The sequence below is a fragment of the Amblyomma mixtum genome, chromosome 2 (genome assembly GCF_055824585.1).
Source record: "Amblyomma mixtum isolate Tamu chromosome 2, ASM5582458v1, whole genome shotgun sequence".
Taxonomy (NCBI): domain Eukaryota; kingdom Metazoa; phylum Arthropoda; class Arachnida; order Ixodida; family Ixodidae; genus Amblyomma; species Amblyomma mixtum.
Window position 1 is genome coordinate 160,845,922 of NC_143013.1, and position 22,336 is coordinate 160,868,257.

The 22,336-nt window shown below is 46.3% G+C and overlaps 2 protein-coding genes across 2 annotated transcripts; both read left to right on the plus strand.

Annotated features, from left to right (window-relative positions):
• The first annotated feature begins 5,614 nt into the window (after positions 1–5,614).
• LOC149361420 (uncharacterized) lies at positions 5,615–6,989 on the plus strand. The gene has a single exon (XM_089569512.1). It carries the CDS (start codon positions 5,669–5,671, stop codon positions 6,875–6,877), a length of 1,209 nt encoding a protein of 402 aa, XP_089425638.1. The 5' UTR covers positions 5,615–5,668; the 3' UTR covers positions 6,878–6,989.
• LOC149361421 (uncharacterized) lies at positions 6,934–9,424 on the plus strand. The gene is made up of 4 exons (XM_089568074.1): positions 6,934–6,955; positions 7,317–7,574; positions 7,972–8,232; positions 8,625–9,424. Exons 1-4 carry the CDS (start codon positions 6,934–6,936, stop codon positions 9,422–9,424), a joined length of 1,341 nt encoding a protein of 446 aa, XP_089424200.1.
• The last annotated feature ends 12,912 nt before the right edge of the window (positions 9,425–22,336 follow it).

The following is a 22,336-nucleotide window of genomic DNA, read 5'->3' on the forward strand; positions in this document are numbered from 1 at the left end:
GTAATATTTGCAAGCCTTGAAGGACTGTGCAAGTACAAACCATGTGACAAAAACTTTACTGAGGTTTTCTCCCACAAACCGAGCACAGCTATTACATCCGTGTTTAAAGAAAACATCTATTCTGCGGGCAGCCGGCCAAAATGCGCCACTGAAATATTGGCACTCATCGTTTTTTTTTCTGCTTAGTTTAAGCATTTTCTCTGTTCTTTTTCTCACGGTCCAAGACACCCTTAAAGCAGCGCAGCAGCAGCTACTAATTTGTTATATCAAAGAGGAGCCACTAATTGTTGTCGTCCCGACTCTGCATGCTGTGTATGCATGTGTGTCGTGCACATTACGGCAGATGGAGCCACTGCCCCAGCAACCGACCCAGTAGCAACAGTTACGTGTGCGTCTGTGTGAACTGACAGAGATGCTGCTGAGCTGTGGTGTGTGTGGCCAGACAATGATTGATGTAAGAATGTAATCAGTGTGAATTAAAACCATTGCTACGCTAAAGGAACACAACACTGCTATTGGCAGCTACACAACGTGAAGTGAAAGCCACTCAATGTAATTTTCATTACCTCTTTTGGCTAGCAGAACTTCGCACTCTACTCAATATTGGCCATTGACAACAGCCAAAAGCAGCAGCAGTGAGTGATAAATCATTGCTTCTGTAGTAGTCTGACCTCTGGTGAAATACGCTTACCACCAACGGCTGCTAGCACATAGCTCGAAACCACCGGCAATGTAAAGCCTCGTGGGTAGTGCAGAAGGGATACACAAGTGGCCCTTTATGAAGTCGAAGATAGAAGTGCTGCAGTCGCAGCGAATTTGAGCACATGGAGCAAGCTGCCCCATAATACTTCCAAAATTTTCACGGGCTTTTATTTGTGCTAAAAAAACAAGCTTGAGCCATGCAAAGGGTAGTTTTTCAGAAGCATCTATTCCACACCATTTTCATGGCACTCAACAACTTTCCAAATCTTAATTGAGCATTTAAACAACCATAGACACAAATTTCAGTCACATGTTTTCTTCTTGCAAAGGATGTGTTGGCTTTTAAAATACAGATGGTTCACAATGTGGTATTCAACCACTACGACTAAATTATTTATAATTCAATTTCTTCTTGAAGCTTTTTCTGGGTTTGGGTTCATCAACCAAGCAATAGCAATGACAAGTAACAGTGTGTGTTCAGGTCATGACAGCTGCTAAAAAACTAAGGTTGTTAATTTGTTTTAATTTCTGCAACACAAACAAGCCTGCTGCAACAGGCGGTACGACGCATCAGCAGTCATATTGGCTTTTTTTTTTCATGCTACACATGACTGAAACATGAACCACATGTCACAGCAATCAAATCGCTGATGAGAGCAAAACCGAACCAGCATAAAGAGGAAATCTAATTATAAATCATTTAGTGGTCGTAGCCTAATACCACTATGTAATTCATGTATACTAATGTCTAGCACATCATCTGAAAGAACAGAACACGCAAGCAAAAATTTTTGGTCTAACTCTTCAAACCCATATTAAAAGAGTGAATTATTAATGTCGACTATAAAGTGAATTTTGGGGTTTAACATCCCAAACGGCAGATGGGCTTCAAAACGCCATAGTGGCGGGCTATTGAATAATTTATCCCACGGCAGAATAATTTATACAATTTGGGGTTCTTCAACGTCCCACGCTCTGTCATCACTGCACATGGGGGGACCTTGTGCATTTCACTCCCATTGAATCGCACGGGTGCCGCAGCGGGGATTGGGCCTAGGATCTACTAATTATTAAAGTAGGAATTACAAGAAAACACTGACAGATACTCTACTCCTTACAATGTTCACTTCATCCCAATTCAAAAGAATGATTGGATTTTCTTTAATCTTTATCCAGCCTAGCTGAGACAGCAGCGTGCCCTTCGATCAAAGCAAACCGCTACAGACTAATTTTTTATTCAAACCGTGGCAGCTGTATTTTTGTGATGACAATCAAAAATGCCCGTGTGCCGTGAAATGTCAGTGGACACTGAATGCTCTGGGTAGTTGAAAATAATTCGCGGCAGGCAGGTATCTAAGGAGGAGTAAAGAAGGGGCTCAATTTGCTTTGCAGTGCTACTGTACAGCTGGCATCTCAACAAGCACCCTCCTTCCAGGAACAATACCTTTGGTGCCCATGAAGCATGTCAAGAAGCTACAGTGTGTGTGTAATTGCCTTAGCCCTTCCTCCACCAACCTGCGCCCTGAAGCTGGGAGTAGGACACCAAATAATATCCATGAAATCACATGAATACTTCCAGTTGTATGTTCTTGATTGGTACCTTCAGTTGTGGTCTGTTAGCTATAAGGTGTAGCCTTTGGATTTTCAGCTCCCCCTCTACACCATCGCCTTTTGCCGCTCTGCATAATACCTATGGCTGGTTAAAAAGAATGAATTTTTAAATTCGTGCCCTTCATATACGCGGGCGCAGCCAGCAGCTACACGATCACGCTGCCGCACTTTGAACATCAAAAGCAATAGCAATGTACAGGAAATATTCAATAAACGTAAACAAACGATATGGTGCTTAATATTCTAGGCACTATAATATACATGCAACATGACTAACATGGTGTAAAGTGGAGAAACGCGAAACGTGCAGATGACATCGTAAACGTGAGGAGCTAAGTTACAACTTCAAGCAATCCAGAGCTAAACGCACGCGGAACGCCAACCAACAAGAAGCATAGAACCCAAAATGACTGACGGTCCCTGGCAGGGCCGTGCCTTGTCCTCGGCCGCTGCCGGATACGAGAGGAATGGCTATCCACGACCGACAACCTACTTTGCGAATAGTTTCATTACAAAATTAACAAATTTTTTAGCAGAACTGGATTAAAGAAATTTAAACTTTGGCGGCGCGCACATTATCTTTCTCTTTCCTTGTTTCTGCTGCGTACATGACGTCTCGAGACATCATCGAAGTACGAGATCGAGCGGCTCGAATTCGGACATCATTCGAACCCAACGACATTCAATGTCCCATGCGCCAGCTCATTAAAGATATTTGATGCTAACGCTATTCAATTTGAATGATATTATATTAGCTACTGAGATAGCGGTATAAGAAAATCGACATCTGAAATGCGTACTTACGTCCTAGAATCACAACATCGCCGTCGTAGAATCCTTCTTCGCCTTCATGGCCGCCATCGCCCGGCCGCCAATAAATCTTCCTGTTGTTTGTCACTTCCCACACGTCCTTCGGTTCGAAGTCCTTCACCATTGAAATATGCACGATGGCTTTTGCGCCGTCCTTGTATTCAACGTACGCGTATGACGGTGCTGTCATCTTCGACCGCGGTCTTACTGCGATGAAAGGTAACACAGCTAAACGGCAAAAACAACGCGGGCGAGGCCTGAGCACACTAGCACACAAACAACAACGACGACGAACGAGCATGAGACGAGCACGCAAACATGTGGCCACATGGAGGAAAGAAAAAAATCATGTGACCGGAAAACGGCCCCGCCGCTGGGGGCAGCACGGAGAGATGCCTCCCCTATTCATGGCGCACGAGCAGAAAGTTTGCCAGATTCGTCATCAAATTAGCCAACCTTGATATATCCCTATTATCTTTGTTCAACAACTTAATTCTGAGACGGTACAGGCTTTTATCCAGCTCGCTGTCCAAGCACCTATATTTCCGACCATAGAGAGGAGCGGCGTCGTCTGCTCGAGCAGACGACGTTGGGCGCTCGCCGGCTCTGCGCCTCGGAGCAGGCGCACACAAAGGTTTTAAGAGCCGTGTCATGTAATCGTGCCACAAGTAGCAATCACTGATTCATGACCGAGCTGAGCTCACAGGTGTGCAAACAATGCGAAGGACCCGACTGTGCTCCTTTCGAATGAGACTGCAGAGACGCACATGCTTCGGTCCATTGTCGTGAATATTGCGCGTATTTGGCTACTGCAAGAAAATTATAATTACATGGCTGCAATGGGAGCTACACAAGCTACATGAAGCAGGCCTAGCTCTTTAGTGTTCCCAAAGACGGAACTAGCCTGGAAGCATGGCGAGAGGCTATTTCCAGTAGCAACCGCGTTTACCTTACTGAAGGCGAAAAGAATTTTGTCAGCGAGACAAGTGCGATGAAGTATGAGTCAGTCGCCTTTCACTGTATCTATTTTAAAAAAAAGTGGTTTGGTTTGGTTTATTGGGGTTTAACGTCACGAAATGACTCACGTTGTAATGGACGTCGTAGTGAAGGGCTCCGGAAATTTCGACCACCTGGGGTTCTTTAACGTGCACTGACATCGCACAGCACACGGGCCTCTAGAATTTCGCCTTCGTCGAAATTCGGCCGGAAAGGGTGGGGCTGCCCCTTAATCTGTATGAACCGGAATCCCCGGAAGTTATTACCACGTCCTGTTTCTTTCACTACTTACTTTTGTCATGTTACACCAATTAGCCCGCAGTACTCTCGCTGCTACCAGATTTCGAGACCGGTTGTAAACGGCACTTGTTGAGAGGGTTAATACTGCATTTGCTTGCAGAGCAGGTGGCTCGCCTTAGCTGCTTTCTTCTCGCGCTCGTACCCCTGCTGGGAACACAAAGGGATAGAGAGCAAGTATTGTGCCTTTACTAGAGGCTGGAGCTGAAAGGGGATGCGACCATGGTGCCCTAAGCTGCCCTAAGCCGCGCTTACATCAATGCCAAATAATGCACCTTGAGTATACTTCGTGTGGCGCTTCGCCCTTAGCTTTTGCTTTGCCTTCTTTTTGTTTTGTTGGTTTTGTTTGGTTCTTGGATCCTGTGGTACACTTCCGCCCTTGTCGTTCCCTCTGTTTTTTGTTCTCCTCCCTGTAAAGAATTAAAGAAGTATAGACACCTAATTTTGGTGGCATGCTTTCTTCTCTACAATGATGCGGAAGACACCACTATGAATGAACCACCGTGTGATATTCGCCTAGGACTGTTAAATAATTGATAAACAATTTTTTTTCTGTCGTGCTGTTTCGGTTTCGGTTTCAACACCCGTACGATGGCTGTGACGACAGTGTGTGCTTTTGTGTCACGTGAGGCATGGAAAAACGTCCATATAATCGCTGCTTCATCGTTTTGATTTACTGCAGTGCTCAAGCCATTCTTCAAGAGCCGGAATGACAACAAATGTGGAAGCAGCGATGATATGAACGTTTTTCATGTCTCACTTGACCTGTAAGTACACGTTGATGTAGTGCTGAGTCGGCTGTTGAACCGAAACCGAAACAGCACGAGAAAGAAATGCGATTATAAATTATGTAGCGGTAGTAGGAAGAATACCAGGTGGTAACCCATGTATAATAATGCCTTACGCATCAATACAAACAAGAAAACATGCACCCAAAATTTAGTTTTTTGTACTCTTTTAATGTTCAGTTGAAACCCTGCTCTCGTGCGTGGCGCTGTATAACATCTCCCGTGTGCTCTATGCATAGAGTTAATATAACCAACTATGTCTCTATGCCTTGCTAGCCCATCAAATGTCGAAGTGCTGGCTTCGTTGTAATATCCTGTCGTTGATTCTGGTCGATTTCTAATTTGTATGTACTACCTTTTGTTGTAGGGTGAAGGCATTTGCCGTTATCGATGGTTCGTGTTACCTGCACTTGAACAAGTTGCGCTTTGACTTTTCGTGTGTCTTTTTTTTTTGACTCTACACAATGTGCGATCGCTCGGAGAGGAAGAGGCGCAAAGAATACCTGCACGAGGATCATGAATTTTCTGTGCCTGCATCGACGCGTCGCTACAGGCAGCGGCTAGAGGTCGTGAATGAAGCAGCCGCAACGGACGACGATACTGCCGAAGCTTCTGTAGCCTCTGGCGCTGTCACCGGTGGCTCGCCGTGTCCGTCAAGCAGCACTGAGAACAACGTGCCACCATCGCACGAAGACGACGAAAGCGCGTGTAGTGCCGGAGTAGGGGAATCCATGCACTATGAGGAAACTCTTGGTGCTACTCTGGATGAATACGGAGACGAAACTCTTCCCGGCTCCTCAACAACAAAAGCGGCCGCCATCGTGATGATTTTAGCCTTCGTGGTTGCACATGGGATGCCATGGGACGCCGTTGACGGCTTGCTTCGGCTCATCAACGGACTGTTTGGTCTTGAGCGTGATGTACTGCCTCGGAGCAAATACCTGCTTAGGAAGCTATGGGCGCCTCAAGTGAACGGCAGTGTAGAACACCACTACTATTGTGATGTTTGCGGCAGCCTTTTGCGCAGCGACTGTAGTGTGCCAGATCAGATGCGGTGTGACACGTGCAAAAGAGCGCTAAGAAAATCGCAGCTCAAAGAACGAGGTTGTTTTTTTTCTATTCTTAACTTGAAAAAGCAACTTCTTCACAAAATCGAAACATGCAAGGATTTGATACTACAGCAAATGAGAAACATAGAACAAAATTTTACAGAAGATGGAATCTGGGACATAACAACTGGAAATCTCTACAAAAACCTCCGCAGCCAAGGACACATTTCTTCTGGCGACCTCACTGTTACCATTAATACTGATGGGAGCCCGGTGTACAAGTCCTCAAAAACGTCGGTATGGCCGATACAGCTGATAATCAATGAGCTTCCTCCAAAGCTTCGCCAAAAAACTCCAGTCCTGGCTGGTCTTTGGTTCGGCCCGAAGCATCCAAATATGGGTGTCTTCATTGACAAATTTGTCGAAGCTATTACATCCGTTGGGACGCTTTTGTGGACATGTGGCCAAGAAACTATAAGGTCAACTGTCCACGTGATTTGCTGCACACTGGATGCTCCTGCTCGTGCTGCAGTGGCCAACTACGTCCAATTCAACGGAAGGTTTGGTTGCCCATGGTGTGAAACATGCGGAGAAATGGTTCAAGGTATGATTTTCATTGTTTAACTATAATGAGAGGTCTTACTTGCATGATATCATACATCACTGTCTAAACATCAACCATGCAGGCCCCCACTTATCGTGGTACACAAGTGCTTTTATGAAATGCTTTAAGGACAAAAAGACATGCGTATTTGCCAGCAAAACCATAATATGCCGCATCAAGAATTCGCATCGATTTTGTTAAAATCATTAAGGTAACTGTTAGAAATACATGCAAATATTCACACAGCAACATTTTTACTTATGCTATTGATTATATAGCATATCAATAGTCCATATAATTAAACAATAGATTAATGTCTCTTGTTAGCCATAACCGTTTACAATGATGGCTTGATTTTTTGTCACGGTATGCATATCGCCACCTTTTTTGTTTCAGTTTTTACTTTCAAATTTTCTTATCAAGTTCGTTCCAGAACTAATTTCAAGTGCATAATTTCAGGTGCTCGGTGTTACCGTGAAATTACCATAAAGAACCCAAGGACGGCAGCCGGTGTGCTTCAGGATATGGACCGGGCCCTTGAATATGGTGTACATGTGAATGGCCTGAAGGGGCCGTCGCCTCTGATCAATTTGAAAAATTTTGATGTCGTCAATGGCCTGGCAGTGGAGTACATGCACTGTGTCTTGCTTGGCGTTGCCAGGCAGATGACAGAGTATTGGCTGGACTCGACGAATTCTCATGAGCCTTTCTACATCGGTGAGTATTCCACTTACCAACCTCAATTCGTGATTGGACGGTATCACAGCATCATTTGTTTTATTTCTTTTCAAGCTATTTTCATGATACTACGGTATCGTAGTGTATACACAGTTTTACGGGGGGAGCGACTCTCAGGCTGGTACCTAGCTGTACTGCGACTGGCTTGCTGTTGCCATTCCCCATTAGCACCTTTGTTTCGATGAAAAGAAGCAATGTTATATGCAACGTACAGATCATGTGAAGCCAAGACCTTAAAATGCCACATGCGCATGACACTGTCAGCAGCACGTACTTTGTGTAACAGCACGCTGTATTGTAGTTTTTCCTAATGCAATGGTTCATGCTTAATTATATGGCTTGCTCGTAGGTGCATATTATTCGCTATTTTTTGCAGGCACTCCATCAACCGTAGCCACTTTGGAGAAGAGACTTTTGAGTATCCGGCCACCTCACAGCTTCACACGGCTTCCGAGATCCCTGGTTAACCGGTGTTTCTGGAAGGCCAGTGAATGGAAACACTGGCTGCTGTTCTACTGCCTCCCAGTAACGCTTGGAGTTTTGCAGCCACGATTTTGGAAACATGCAGCTCTGTTGATGGAAGGAATCTACTCTTTGCTGATGATGGAGATATCAACAGCACGTCTTCAGCGTGCAGGTAAATTGGACCCATCCCACTTTTCCAAAGGATGCATGATTACTACATGCTTTTATTTTCATAAAATGCGTGCAGTGAAAGTGAAACAAGGTGCTTAAATTTACCTGTTTCTTAGGTACGCAGATGCGATCTTCAAAGTCTGAAAATTAATTTCGCTGATTGTGCACGAGTCTATGGATGTTCATTGTTCGATTACATTGGCCTTCATGTGCATTAAGACAACAAGAAAATTGAAAGCTTTTTTCATAATTACATAAAGAGCTTAAGTAACTCATTTGAGCAGCTATTTTATATATTTCTTTTGAACACCTTATATGTGACAGAAACATGAGCATGAATTTGTTTACTTTTATTATTTTATTTACTATAGCTACATGACTTTTCTTTTTCAGAAAATCTGCTGACAGCGTATGTCTCAAAAACAGAAGAACTGTATGGGGCCCGCTTTATGACATTCAACCTTCATCAACTTTTGCACCTCACTTCAAGTGTCAAAAATCTCGGACCACTATGGGCTCATTCAGCTTTTCCGTTCGAAAGTGGCAATGGTAAAGTGACAAAAATGGTTAATGCTGCAAAGGGGGGACCATCTCAAATCATAGAGAGAGTAATCATTGAGCAGGAATTAGAGCTAGCACTCCAGATGCTTTCTATGCCAGAAAAGGTTATGTCTTTCTGCTCTAGCTTGGTGGCCAATGGGACTACCAAAAAAGCTCTTCGGGTTGGTGACGTGTGTCTCTTCGGTGCACCAGTAAAGGGATCTCTGACGCCACAGGAGCTACATGTGGTGTACAACACTTTGAGTGTGCCGATCAGCATCATAAATGAGTACCACAGAATCAGCTTCGAAGGCACTATAATCAACAGTGAGCAGTACAGAAAGGCAAAAAAAAGCGACTCCTCTGCTGTACTGGCTTCGTATGGGGATTTTTTGCTTGTTCGCCACATCCTGCATGTGCTTGAACCAGATGTTGAACCTTCTGAGACAGTTCTTCTCATTTGTCAGAAGTTAGTTGTGGAGCAGAGTGGTGTAGAATTTCCTCCACACATTAGAGAGTGCGTCCGCTCACCTGTTACAACGTGTGCTGTGCTCAGGCCCTCAGATATTGCAACGCCGTGTTTGTTCATTGATATGAAGACTGAAGGACGATGTTATGTTTGTACACTGCCGAACATTATCGAGCGTGATTAAGCGAGGAATATGGTTTTAAGGAGTCACAATCGTGAAAACAGCGGAAACTGTACAAAACACGCAAGAATGGGCAAGAATGTACAAGTTCCTTGTTTTATGTGATGTCATTTCATCCATATTAACCTCGTTCTATTTTGTTGTTTACTTGTATCCGCTGTTTGACCTGCTCTGCAGAGAATCCAGCAGTAAATCCTTGTCACTGCTTTAATTAACAGTATATTGTAATTAGCCCAAACTGCATATATGGAGTCTTGCTTGATGTGTTGATGGGGCTCCTCTACCTACCTGTCAAGGTTCTAGAGGACAGTGCTGCTCAGTGAGAGATGCACTATTGTAAGCCATCGTACGACGCAATTTCTCATCGGCGCCTACCCCCGTCGAGACGGCGGCAGTCGTCCCCTCGACTCAAGAGGCTCACGTGAATCTGGCTCGGTGCGCCGGTCGGTCCAGAGTGCACACCGCATCGCCTGCCTCGAGTGGCGCTCACGTGAATGTGGCTCGGTGCGTTGGTCGGTCCTCCTGCCTATCCTCTTCCATTTCATCCCGGCGCCGTCAGGACGCCATTTGTGTTTGTGATGCTTTGTGTTTTCGCGAGTGCAGCGCGTCGGCGGCAAGAAGCGCAGTGAGAGTGTGTGGTGCGCGAGCGATCTCAGCGGACGTGCGTGTAAGACAGTGCGAACCCTTTTGAAGTGCGCGAACTTGAATTGTAACAACAATATATCCGTTTTTATTCCCCAAAAATTGTGTGTGTGTGGGTATTCTTACCCGCTCCCCCTTCCCTTTTTTGGTCATCACTAACATATCAGAAGTGGGGTCAAAGCCAACAAGAACCGGAGAAGACTGCGAGTGCGAATTCAGTGACTTGGGCGCGTGCACAGAGCGAATCATGAGCGATACACCTGGAGAAGGAGTGGACACCAGCGACGCCCAGGATGGCGCTAAGGCGAGCGAGAGCGTTACTGTGACGGAGCTGCTGAGCGCAATGCGTGAAAAGGACCGGCTTCTGACAAGCCTATTGGAGCGACTCGTCCTTCCATCAGGAACTCCAAGCGCGGCAACACCCAGCTATCATATGATGCATAACCTGAGTAAGAACATCGCGGACTTCGAGGGAGGTGGAGACGCAGCATCGGCTAAGGGGTGGCCGATGCACGGCCGTCCTGAAAATGGACTCCCTGCTTGAAGACAGGTTTGAAGTGTGTATTACATGTGAACTCGCCGATCAAGTAAATGTTCTTCAGAGAGGAGATGAAGAACTGCGAGAACTTATAACCGTTCTGGAGAAGCCTGGGAGCGCACGTACCAAAGAAGAGAAGGCGAAAGTAAAAGACTACAGCCTTAGAGAAGGCAGGCTAGTGAGAGAACTCGAACGAGACGGAAGAACAGTGTTCTAGTTCGTACTACCCAAGTGCACGAGAAAGGCATTTGTGGTACAGTCTCATGATTTTATGGGACATTTCGCAGTCGACAAGACAGTCTCCAAACTTCAAGAGAACTTTTGGTTCCCGTGAATGAGGAATTACATCTGGAAGCATATTTCTCAATGTTTCCAGTGTATATACAACAAAGCGCCTGCCGGCAGATGAGCCGGTCTTCTACATCCGATCCCACCAGGTAAACGACCGTTCGAGGCAATACACATGGATCACATGGGGCCGTTCGTCCCAAGCAAGAAGCGCAACCAGTATCTACTTGTATTCATTGACAACCTCACAAGATTCGTGACACTCATCGCTACACACGACACTTCAACGAAGCACATGCTCCGTGCACTGGAAGAGTTCGTCCTTGAAAGGGGCCTTCCATGAACTGTTATTACCGATAGAGGCAGTTGTTTCACATCGCGCGCCTTCGAAGAATTTTGCACTGCGCGATCCATACACCATGTGCTCAACTCGACACGCCACCCACAGGCAAACGGCCTCGTGGAGAGAGTGAATAGAACCATTCTGCCGGTCCTTACGACTTCAATGGACGACCCCAGCCAGCGCGACTGGGACGCAAACCTTGGCAAGGCAGAGCGCGACATCAATAATTCCGTCAAGACATCTGGGAAAAGACCGTTCGAGATGCTGTACGGATACCAGCCGAACTTTTACGGCGCCGCGCTGAAAAGAATTGTGAGCAGCGACGACGCCCAGTCCGGGAATCTCAAGGAAATGCGAACTCGTGCTCGTCAGCGCATTCTCGCCGAACAGAAGAACGGCAAGACAGCCTACGACCGCAGACACTTCCCAGCGCGTCTCTTCAGTGCCGGCGACATCGTATTCATGACCAGAGCGCCTGAACAAACAGGGAAGCCGACGAAGGCTCAGCCGAAATACAGAGGGCCTTTGTTGGTCACTCAGGTCTTACCGTCAGACACGTACAGGGTGACCGAGCTTGATCAGGGCAAGAACACCCGTTTTGCGACCACAGCTCACGTTTCGCAGCTAAAAGGCTGGACGTCGACAACATATCAAGATTGTCTAGAAGACGATGAGTTGTCGGCTGAGGAAGAAGAGAATAGGACTGAGGCGGACAGTATACCGCTTCCGAGGCGTTCAACACGCAAGCGAGCGGTGAAGAGATAAACAGCATTTTACGAATCGTTTGAGCATGCAGGCAACTTCTGCTGACTGATGTTCCCGTCAGTTAAATATTTCTTTTACGTGTGCGCACTGTTTCTGTTCGTTCTAAGCTTTTGTTCGTTGGTTTTAACGAGGACGTTAAATTCTGTCAGGATGCCCGAATGTAGGCGATCATACGACGCAATTTCTCATCGGCGCCTACTCCCGTCGAGACGGCGGCAGTCATCCCCTCGACTCAAGAGGCTCACGTGAATCTGGCTCAGTGCGCCGGTCGGTCCAGAGTGCACACCGCATCGCCTGCCTCGACTGGCGCTCACGTGAATGTGGCTCGGTGCGTTGGTCGGTCCGGAGTGCACACCGCATCTCCTGCCTATCCTCTTCCATTTCATCCCGGTGCCGTCAGGACGCCGTTTGTGTTTGTGATGCTTTGTGTTTTCGCGAGTGCGGCGCGTCGACTCATCAGCGTCGGCGGCAAGAAGCGCAGCGAGAGTGTGTGGTGCGCGAGCGATCTGAGCGGACGTGCGTGCAAGACAGTGCGAACCCTTTTGAAGTGCGCGAACTTGAATTGTAACCACAATATATTATCTGTTTTTATTCCCCAAACATTGTGTGTGCGTGGGTATTCTTACCTGCTCCCCCTTACCTTTTTCGGTCATCACTAACACTATCATGAATGTTTTCTTATTTTGGTTTCTTTTGTTGTAGCATTGATAACAGCTAGGTTGATTTTTAAGGCGGAAGCCTTTAATGCCTCATCGCTGTAAGGAGGAGTTGTTGACAGAAATGTCACGCTTTTTTATTGGTCGAAGTGGTCATGACGTCACAGAGCGCGAATTTCAAACGGGGCTAATTGTACTTTGGCTAGTAACCATACAACCAATTAAAGGGATGGTATAGTGATGCTCCAAGTAAGAGGGTCTGAGTTCAGTTAATTAACCAATTAGCCTAATTAACATTTCTAGTCAGGCCAGAAAGATAAATAAAACCAAGTAGGAAATTGACCGAGTTGGGGAATCGAACCAGAGTCTCCGCAGCGCAAGACGAGCACGCTAACCACTCCGCCATGCCAGTACGATGGTTTGGAATGAACAAAGGCACGTCTAGTGAATAAGGTGTCCTCGTTCACTCCCATCTTCCTGCCTTCCTTTAGGCTAGGTTAAGGTGTCCGAGATATTCCAGACAAATACATTTCCTTTTTTCAAAAACTAATTTACCGACAAGCAAGGGGTAGAGCCAAATGGGCGATGGCATTCTGTGGATTCCCTGGCAACGTTGCAAGATGCTGACGTGTTCCACTATTGGAGGCGAAGCTTACATCTTAACCACACATCAGTGACACAAGTAGCAACACCGCGCTTAAGGGTTTCGCCTCGCCGCACTTTAGTAGGTCAACAAAGTGCACCCTTAATTTTTTTGTCCCTCTGCAGTGCTGTGGGGTATATCTGCTTCTTGATGTTATCATTGTTATTTTATGTATTGTCTTCTGTAAATAATATTTGATGTGTTTCTCTTATATGTAAGTAAACAAATTTTCTACTGTTACCATGTATGTGATTTTTTAAGACGTAATAAACACACATTTTCCGCATATCTTTTTCATTATTAATAAGACCGATTCAATGCAATACTTTATGATCACTTACCATATTTGACTGATTAACTGATTATAATTTTCAACTTTATATATTTATTTGTCTTTAGCAAACTTGAATGAAATTGTGAAATTTTGCCTGTGAAATTATACATTCAAGAGATTAAGGACGAACAAACTATAGGTACGAATTTAGTGGTGTTGCATATAGCCACACAGTTTGGTTACCTTAACATCAGCTGCACAAGTGATCGATCGATGCATTCTATTTTTTCATGCCCAGTGCGATTATTAGACGTTTTTGTAACTGCACACCCAGGCCTTCCGAGTGACAAGTGGGATCCTCTACGGTCTTTGTGGATGAGGCCTATATGATAGGCTTCAATAAAAGGCAATGTATGACGCCAGTGCGATTTTACGCCAGCTGTATGACGTCTTTACGACGCTGCGTACGAGCCCTACAAGGTTCAGTCTGCTGTACGAGACCGTGTATGACGGCTACGAGTTTTTACGCGATAATTGAACGAGATCTCTAAGATGTCTCGTTCATATGTACGAGACGTGGTGCATATGAACGAGACAACGTAGAGATCTTGTACAGTTGTACGAGGCATCATAGAAGCTTTACGAGACATCATAGAATTCTTGTACAAATCACCCCATCTCGTAGATATCTCATTCATAACACATACATCTCCTAGAATTCTCGTTCATTTCTCATACATTTTTTCAGTAGGGTACTGGGAGGAAAAACCGGAGCAGATGCTATGGAACCTCCAGACTCGCAACCCGTACGCTATATCACCGCAGCCCGAAAGAATGCGTAGGATTCATGCGATTCTAATAATTTTGGGCACGAACCAGTGCTCATACCAAAGGCTACAAGAGTAGCTTACAGGTGCACTCTGTAGAAGGGAAGTCCAGACGTGTGCAAAAAATGCCGCCGGCCTGGCCACAGGTATCACATGTGCCCGCATCCCAAGACTGGTCTTTCTCCGCGGTGAGGAGACAAACGTGAACTACAAGATGTGCCCTCCGGCATCCCGACATGCATTCTTTGTGGAGACCGGCACCTCATGGGCACTGGCTCGTGCAAGGCAAGAAATCGCTCCGCCAAGCCACGCAGCCCATCATCCCAGAAAACAATGCTCCCGAATAAGACGGACTATCCTTCGCTCCGCTCAAACCTCCCGTCCACATCAGCATGGCCTCCAAGGCTTCCGGAGAAACACTAGGACCTCCCTGGACCCGAACGAAAAAGTTCTGCGGGAACACGTAAAGCAGCTCAGGACAGCCCTTTCTACTGCCATCTCTGCCCTATGTCCTCATCCACAACCTCATCCACTGAGCCTACCCAACCCCCGAAGCTCCCCCGAAAAATACGGAGGATTGAGTAGAGCGCAGTCCAGCTCGACGACCTTAAACACAAACTTCAGGAGTTCGCTGAAAACTTGGAAGCCAGGCTCATAGAGCGCTTCGCAGCGCAGGTCACTGCACAGTGCCAGATGATTGAAGCTACCATTACTAGTGTAATGGACTGTGTCATCCCAAGCATCATGACCAAGTAAGAGGGGCGTTTAGCTCACCTCATTCTTTAACTCTTACCAGCCTCTCCTCCCTCAGTCCCACTCCACACCGCTCCTTACCCTCACCACCCAACAACATGGCTCCTCCGATGGGCCATATATCTTTAGAGAGTATTGAATGCGATTGCAGGGGCTTTCTCAGCGAAGGCGCGATCCTGTCCTGAGAATTATTGCCAGTTATCATCTTCACCGACATCAACGCTATTTAGGCTGTCATTGTTTACAGGCAACTGAGAGGATGCGCTTTTATCCCTTCAGAAAATTGATCTTCCTCGGGTGGCCATATACGCGTGTATGCCTTTGCAGTGCGTGGAGCACGCAGTTAGCTGCCCTATCGCTCACAACCTTATTTATTGAAATTTTAGTTCCCACCCCTGCAAAATCCCCCATGCTCCTTAACTGCTATCGTCTCCCACGCCAGCGAATTAACCCACTCGCTCCACTCCTCAACTCCACAACGCAATTGCCGGATCGAACGCCTTACTCATTAGATCGATTTTAATGGCGCTCACGTAGACTGGAGTTATCGGCACAACATGCAACCACAGAGGCATAGTGTTATAAAATGAAACCCTGGTGCTCCACGTCACCATCTTTATTGATTTTCGCCTGCCTACGCGGATTGGTAACAGTGTTACTGCCGATACTAGCCCAGACCTCGCGCTTGGTAGAAACTTGTCCCACCTTCAGTTGGAAAGAACACCACACTAGGCAGCGGTCACCATATAATTCGCACAACCCTAAACAATCGCCCACCTCAGCGCAAATTTACCGTTTAGCACACTAATTGGTACGAGCTCCGCAAAATTAGGCAAGCGCAGCCAACATCGGTACCCTTAGACCTAAACACTTCGATTAATCAGTTCCAGAAAGACATTCACAGCATACTGAAACGCTAAACTTTACCCCACACAGTTCCCTTATTGACAGTCAGCTCGCCCACCTCCAAGATAACATAACGCAGAAATGGACACTCAAAAGTACAGTAGGAAAATTAAGCTCAAACTTGCCCAGATTCAATCACAAATAGGATGCGGTAATGCCTCTCTTTGGAAAGGTAACTGGGCTCAGGTTTGTGACGGCCTCCGCGGCAATCTCTCCACATCCCGTGCTTAGCACCTGTTTTTCTAATTTTTTTTATTTATTTGTACCTCAAAGGCTCTATTGAGGGGGTATCACATGAGGGGCTGAAATACTCAGCAGTCCATTTCTTCGATGGACGATATGAATGAGGAGGAGTCGGTCTGATCCACGATGGCGTTTGGCAGGTCATTTGTCCCTTGCTGTATGAACGAAAAATGATGACAGAAGCGCAGAAGTGCGGGCGGGGGAGGATAGACGGCCTACCCATGGTTTGTACGACTGAAGATGCGATGTGCGGGGCTGATAATAGAGTTGAGAAATGGATGATAATAGAACTTATAAAACACACACATTCTGGAAGTTATCCAGCGGTTCGCTAAGGTGGTGAGCTGAGCATTCCGTTTTAGTTCAGTTACACTTACATGATAACAATAGGCTGAGAAAATGAAACAAGCTGAGCGATTCTGTACAGACTCGAGAGTAGTGGAAAGGTTAGTTTGATGATGGTCCCAGATCGCGCATGCATGTTCCAATTTGGGACGAATAAGTGTAAAATAAGCTAGGAATTTCAGTGATGGGGGTACTAGTCGCAGGGTTCGTTGAAAATAACCATGGACGCGATTTCCCTCGTTTGTAACGTGAGATATATGAAAAGACCAATTTAGATCAGTTATCAAATGGATGCCTAAATACTTGTAAGTTGATACTGAAGAGATATTCTCCATTCCCGAATAGATATCTTGAAGATAGTTGTGAATGAAGTCGGTGGAATGATAGCAGAGATGATTTTTCCACATTTATTACCTGAGCCATGTAATACACCACGTTGTTACGTGCTGAATGTCATATTGGAGAAGCAAAATGTCAACGCTGTTAGATATAGGTCGGTATAGACCGACTACAGTGCATGCTAGAACCCAAGTAGTTCAAATCCCAGACTCAGAAGGCATCGACAGGACACAGACGCCTTTCTCGCGCAGGTGGAATGTCTCTATTCCACCCCCGGCTTCCCTTTTAAGTACCCCGATAACAGAGGTGGACCCAAGCCCGACTTTGACGGCCTTATTACAGACTGAATTTCGAGCCTCCCCCCATTAAAATTACGCAACACCGCAACCGGAGATGGTCAGATTACCAATGCAACCATCTGAAATCTTGTCGATGATTTTATATCAGACCTTTTCACGGTTTCAACGAATGTTGGGAAGCAGGTACTCTTCCTGACTCCTGGAAGCATTGAAATATCATCTTTATTCCAGAACGTCATAATCCTACCACCCTAGAAAATGTCCGCCCTATTTCTCTTACAACCTGCCTAAGCAAGGCCTTCAGCACATAATGCTTGCCCGGCTAAAGACGTGCATGGAAGACAAGCACCTTTTCGCCCACTGTATGCCAAATACCCCGTTGGATCGTCGCACTTACCCCCCCCCCCCCTCATTTCCACCCTTTCTTATACGCTCCCAACAGAGCTTCTTCAGACGCCACTAGAGCCGCTCTCTGTCATCCCGTGAGCTGTTAGCCCACAATTGTGGCCCATGCCCTGCATGCTTCCTATGTGGTTGCCCTCATGGTACATCTCCCAAATCTCTTTCGGCTACCCTGCTCATCTTGCCCCGCAGGGACAGCACGCCATCTCGAGCTGAGAAGACTGGGAGGTACTGCCCACGTCTGCAGACCCGACATCGCAGCTTGATGCAGTGACTAGGAATGCCTACTTCCTGTCCTGACATGACCAATCTGCAGCTCTGCGGGACTGCGCAGTGGCCCAGGGAACCAGCGGGTTCTATAACTCGCCACAAATTAAGTTTTTCTGTCTGTCCATCCAGACAAAGGGGTATTACCTTCCCATTTCTGAAGCGGCGACTTGAAAATTCTGTAACTGAGCTTCTGTGACAGGAAGGTTGATTTTAGCCGCTTTGCACTCCCCAATGTCAAAACAAATCAGTTACAGGCATTTCAGCACATTTCCTGCAGGAACATTTTTTTTTTTGGATGCTCTCTACAAAAGACTTCCATAATGGACCGACGCTGAGGCAGCGATCGAATATCGAGCGCTACCATAATTAGCATAGTTTCCCGTATCGAATCCCGGCCGCGAGCGATACTTACTAGCTCAGGCTTTCTTTCTGACGTGTTTGATGACGCGTACAGTGCTGGGCATGCAAGTTGCCGAATATACTACGGCGCAACGATGACAACGCAAAAAAAGGACAAAACATGCACACACGGTAGGGTGTGGCAGTGTGCGCATGAACTGTCGTTATTTTGTGTTGTCGTCGTTACGCTGCAGCACAACCCACAGGCTGCCATTGTGATGCTAGTGGCTCTAAGACTAACTTAACTTATGCCGCCTCACTTGCTGGCGTGGCATGAAGCAGGATGCGATTCGCAAAGCCCGCTCGTGCGTCGTTTTGCCAAAGCAAGAAGCCATGTGGCGGACCCCTTCCCGGGCGCTTCTAGCCGATAAATGCTAAGGTTCCTTGGACAATTGCGGCTTGCGACGTCATGGGATCTTACCCTGGGACTCCGAGTGGAAACCAATCTCTGCTTGTTGTCAGTCCATTTCAGTATATTGGAGGAGCTGTTCCCTATATGAGCGCTGACTGCATGCCTAACCATGGGAATCTGGTAGAGGTGTTGAGAGAATTCGGCTACCCCAGGCAATTGTAAATTGACAATGCATCCTCCTTCACTGCTGTACTCTTCGTGGACTCCTATGTGGCCTTGGCTTACGCGTTTCAGAACCACATACAGAGCCCAGGCCAATCCCACGGAAAGCGTGAGCCGCAACATCAAGCACATGCTCGCTGCATATCTGGAGAGTGGAGACGCACAGCGATTATTACCTTGCCTCCCCGAGTTTGGGTTGCTTTAAGGTCGACCGGAAACCGAGATATCACACACAGCTGCCGCTCTCAACATTGGCAAGGAGCTGTCCATATCCGATAGAACTCATCCTAGTCCTTTCAACCCTTATGGTTTCAATTGACACCACAATACAAATATTCCACTCGAGCCTCAGTAACGGAAGAACATGCTATTAATTTTAACACAATAGCTCCTGCGGGATCTTTGTTGCTATCGGCATCGCTGTTTACGCATTTCCATTTACTTCTGCGGTCTAAGGAAGAGGAAGCAGCTGCATGGTAGGCATGGGGTGAAGAAGACGAGGTATAGAAAATTTGTAGGCTTATATCTCACTAAACCATTGGTAGTTTGAGCTCAAATTTTAAATGTTTTGTGAAATGCCTATCCAAGCTCATGTCCACACGTAAATATTATCGAATGCTGAAGCGCTGCGCTTGAACTCATTTTTGACATGTGTGATTTTGACACCAGCAGGGCTCACGGGATGCAAGCGTTTGCCATTGTCTGAAGATAGATTTTTTTTGTAGAAGAGAATCTGGTAGTATTTTTAAGGATGCACTTTTACTGATGAGCTTATTGGACTGGTGACAATAATGTTAAGCGCAGCAAATGGACGAAATCTTAAAATTACATTTCTGATGAACTGGAAAATGTAAATTTTCGCTATCGTACAAGGTGAATGCTCGGATCGAACTTTTTAAATGACAGTACGGTTGTCGGCGAACAGCAATGGGACCAAAGTAATAGCGGGAGCAAATGTGCTCCTGACCTTGCCGTTTTATTCCCTTTTTCCTGATATCGTCCTCTATCTGTGCGTATCGATTGTGAGCTACAATGAGCGACCGGAGTGATCAAGCTGCAACTCGCGCACCGCCGCTCATGCAGCGCGTGTGTCACGCCCTCGACGCTCAGATCAATGCTGATTGTTTGGTTATGTTTTCTTAAGAAAGCGTATTTGGTGCGTTTATAAACATTTTGTTTTCTTCCTAGCCGAGAGATATGAACAACGCATAAGCCTATGGATGAGAGGGAATTTCTTGTCACCTGCAGAGAACAGCATTTTGTCAAGGTACAGACACGAGAGATTATCTTCGAGTACAGGCACAAACCAGACGCATTATGCTTCACGGAAGCTTAGAACTTAGATTCGCCGAGAGCGCCCGACGTACTACAAGCTTAAGCTAAATAGCTTCGAGAAAGATGTCAGTGTCCGCTTTAAAAAGTGAGCCAGCCAGGTTGTTCCTGTCTTCAACGTGAATTTGTTAAGAATGGCCTCTGCTTCCGAAAAAAAAAGTGTATTTTGGAAAGCGTAAGCGTCCGTCGGTGCGTCTGGCGGCGTCCGGTGTCACGTGGAAGAGGGCGGGTAATTTAGAGCACCTGGATTTCATTAATGTGCCGTGAGAATCGCACAGCACACGGGCCTGTAATTTCTTGCTCCTGATTGTTTCTTTACGAGTAGACCATGTCAACCATAGTAGTGAAATAAAGTGTGAGACTCAGACTTAACATGGCATTTTTCCCCGGACAGTTTTGGATTGGAACCACGTACCCCAAAGCTGTCGCCATCATCGCTGGAAAGGACTCCTTTTCAGAGCGTTGGCTCTAATACTTGCATTACTCGAAGTCGCGTTAGTGTGAAGCACAAGACCATTAAAAGGGGACTAGGGGGCGTTAGCCCTGCTGCAAGATCATGAACCACCTAATTGGCGTAGAATGTTTGGAATTCTTAGGGTTATGAAACAATTCACCGCGTTACGGAGCACGACATTACTAATCAAATAAAAAGCGTAGGTGATATAGTGATTTGCATAGATGACCTTCGGTTCCTCAGGCTTCTTAAATCTTGAAATATCCATTAGGGTCAAGCTATTTAACGTAGGAAATTCGAAGTGGTGTCAAACGATCTCTTCTTGCATTCTATTTTTTGGCATTAAAAATATATCCGAATGCAGCGAAAAATTTGTACCGGATATAGCGGAGATGGGTAGACGCCATATTCGTCGATATTGCTAACGCTCGAAACTCGTACGCTGCCTCAGCGTTTTCGTCATTTTTTTCGCTGCCACTGTATTCTTTGTGCAATGTAGTTTTGTAAACATGAATATTTTTCGCATTCATGGTCTGTTCTCCTGTAATTGCCAGACACTCTTGCGCGTGCTTTGGGTGCAATTTTTCCAGCCTATTTTTATGGTTCGTTGTAGCAAAGTTTTTCTTGTGCATTTTTTTAGTTTGCATTACGGTTCATCTTTAAATTTTGTTCCCCTTTCATTGTACTACCCTCTCCCCACTGTAATGCCATTTATTCCGTTGTGAGTAGCGTTTTAAATAAATTAATTAATAAATTATCAACCCCATCAAGATGCGACCGCCACGGCAGGGATCAAGCCACCCTCTTTTGGGTTAGCAGTCGAGCACTATAAATAAGCACTCAGCCATCGAGCTGGCTACGTTGTGTATGAGTATGATGTGATGGATCCCTGAACATGCCACGTCATATGTGGCCATGACAAGCACGCCATGAAGTTCAACTTTCCCACTCGGAGGTGGCGTCACGCAGCCGGAAGCCCCATTCAAAAGTGACGTCAGCAAATGGCAAGCACCGGAAAATGTCTCGGCGGGCTCCTTGTGCTGTCGCAGTCAAGGGCAACGAGTGTCTAAGCACCCGCTAACTGATAATTTTAAAACAACTCCCAGTGCCCTTCATCGCGCGCTCCTTCATCCGCATTCGCCAAATACTGAGCTCACGTAAGCCTTTTACGATATTATACGCATGATAGCCATTCCTTTCATTTGCTCAAGCATCTCGCTGGTGCATTCTTCAGCCACCGTCGCCATCGTTTATGGTTTCCACGGGCATTTCTATGCTAAACCTGACGACACGAATCAAATCCTTGTCGCGTTTCAATGGAGGATGTAACTGCGTTAGTAACTCAAACTTTGGTGGGTACTCAAACAGGGCCGTGGACGCCGAAACACAAGACACCGTTTCTTCGGCGTCGAGTCCGCGTCTCGTATAGCTTCGTTGTCGCTCGCCGCCAGCAGAAGAGGGTGACCTGACGCTTGACGGAGGCGTACGGACTGGCGGCACCCGACGGAGCTGTGGAGAGACCGTAGATAGGCCTTCAGTGATCCCCTGACCCATGTATGGGCCTCCTATTCGGAGTGACTGTAACCTACCGCCGGTGCAAGCGGGACAAAAACTCGGCAACAG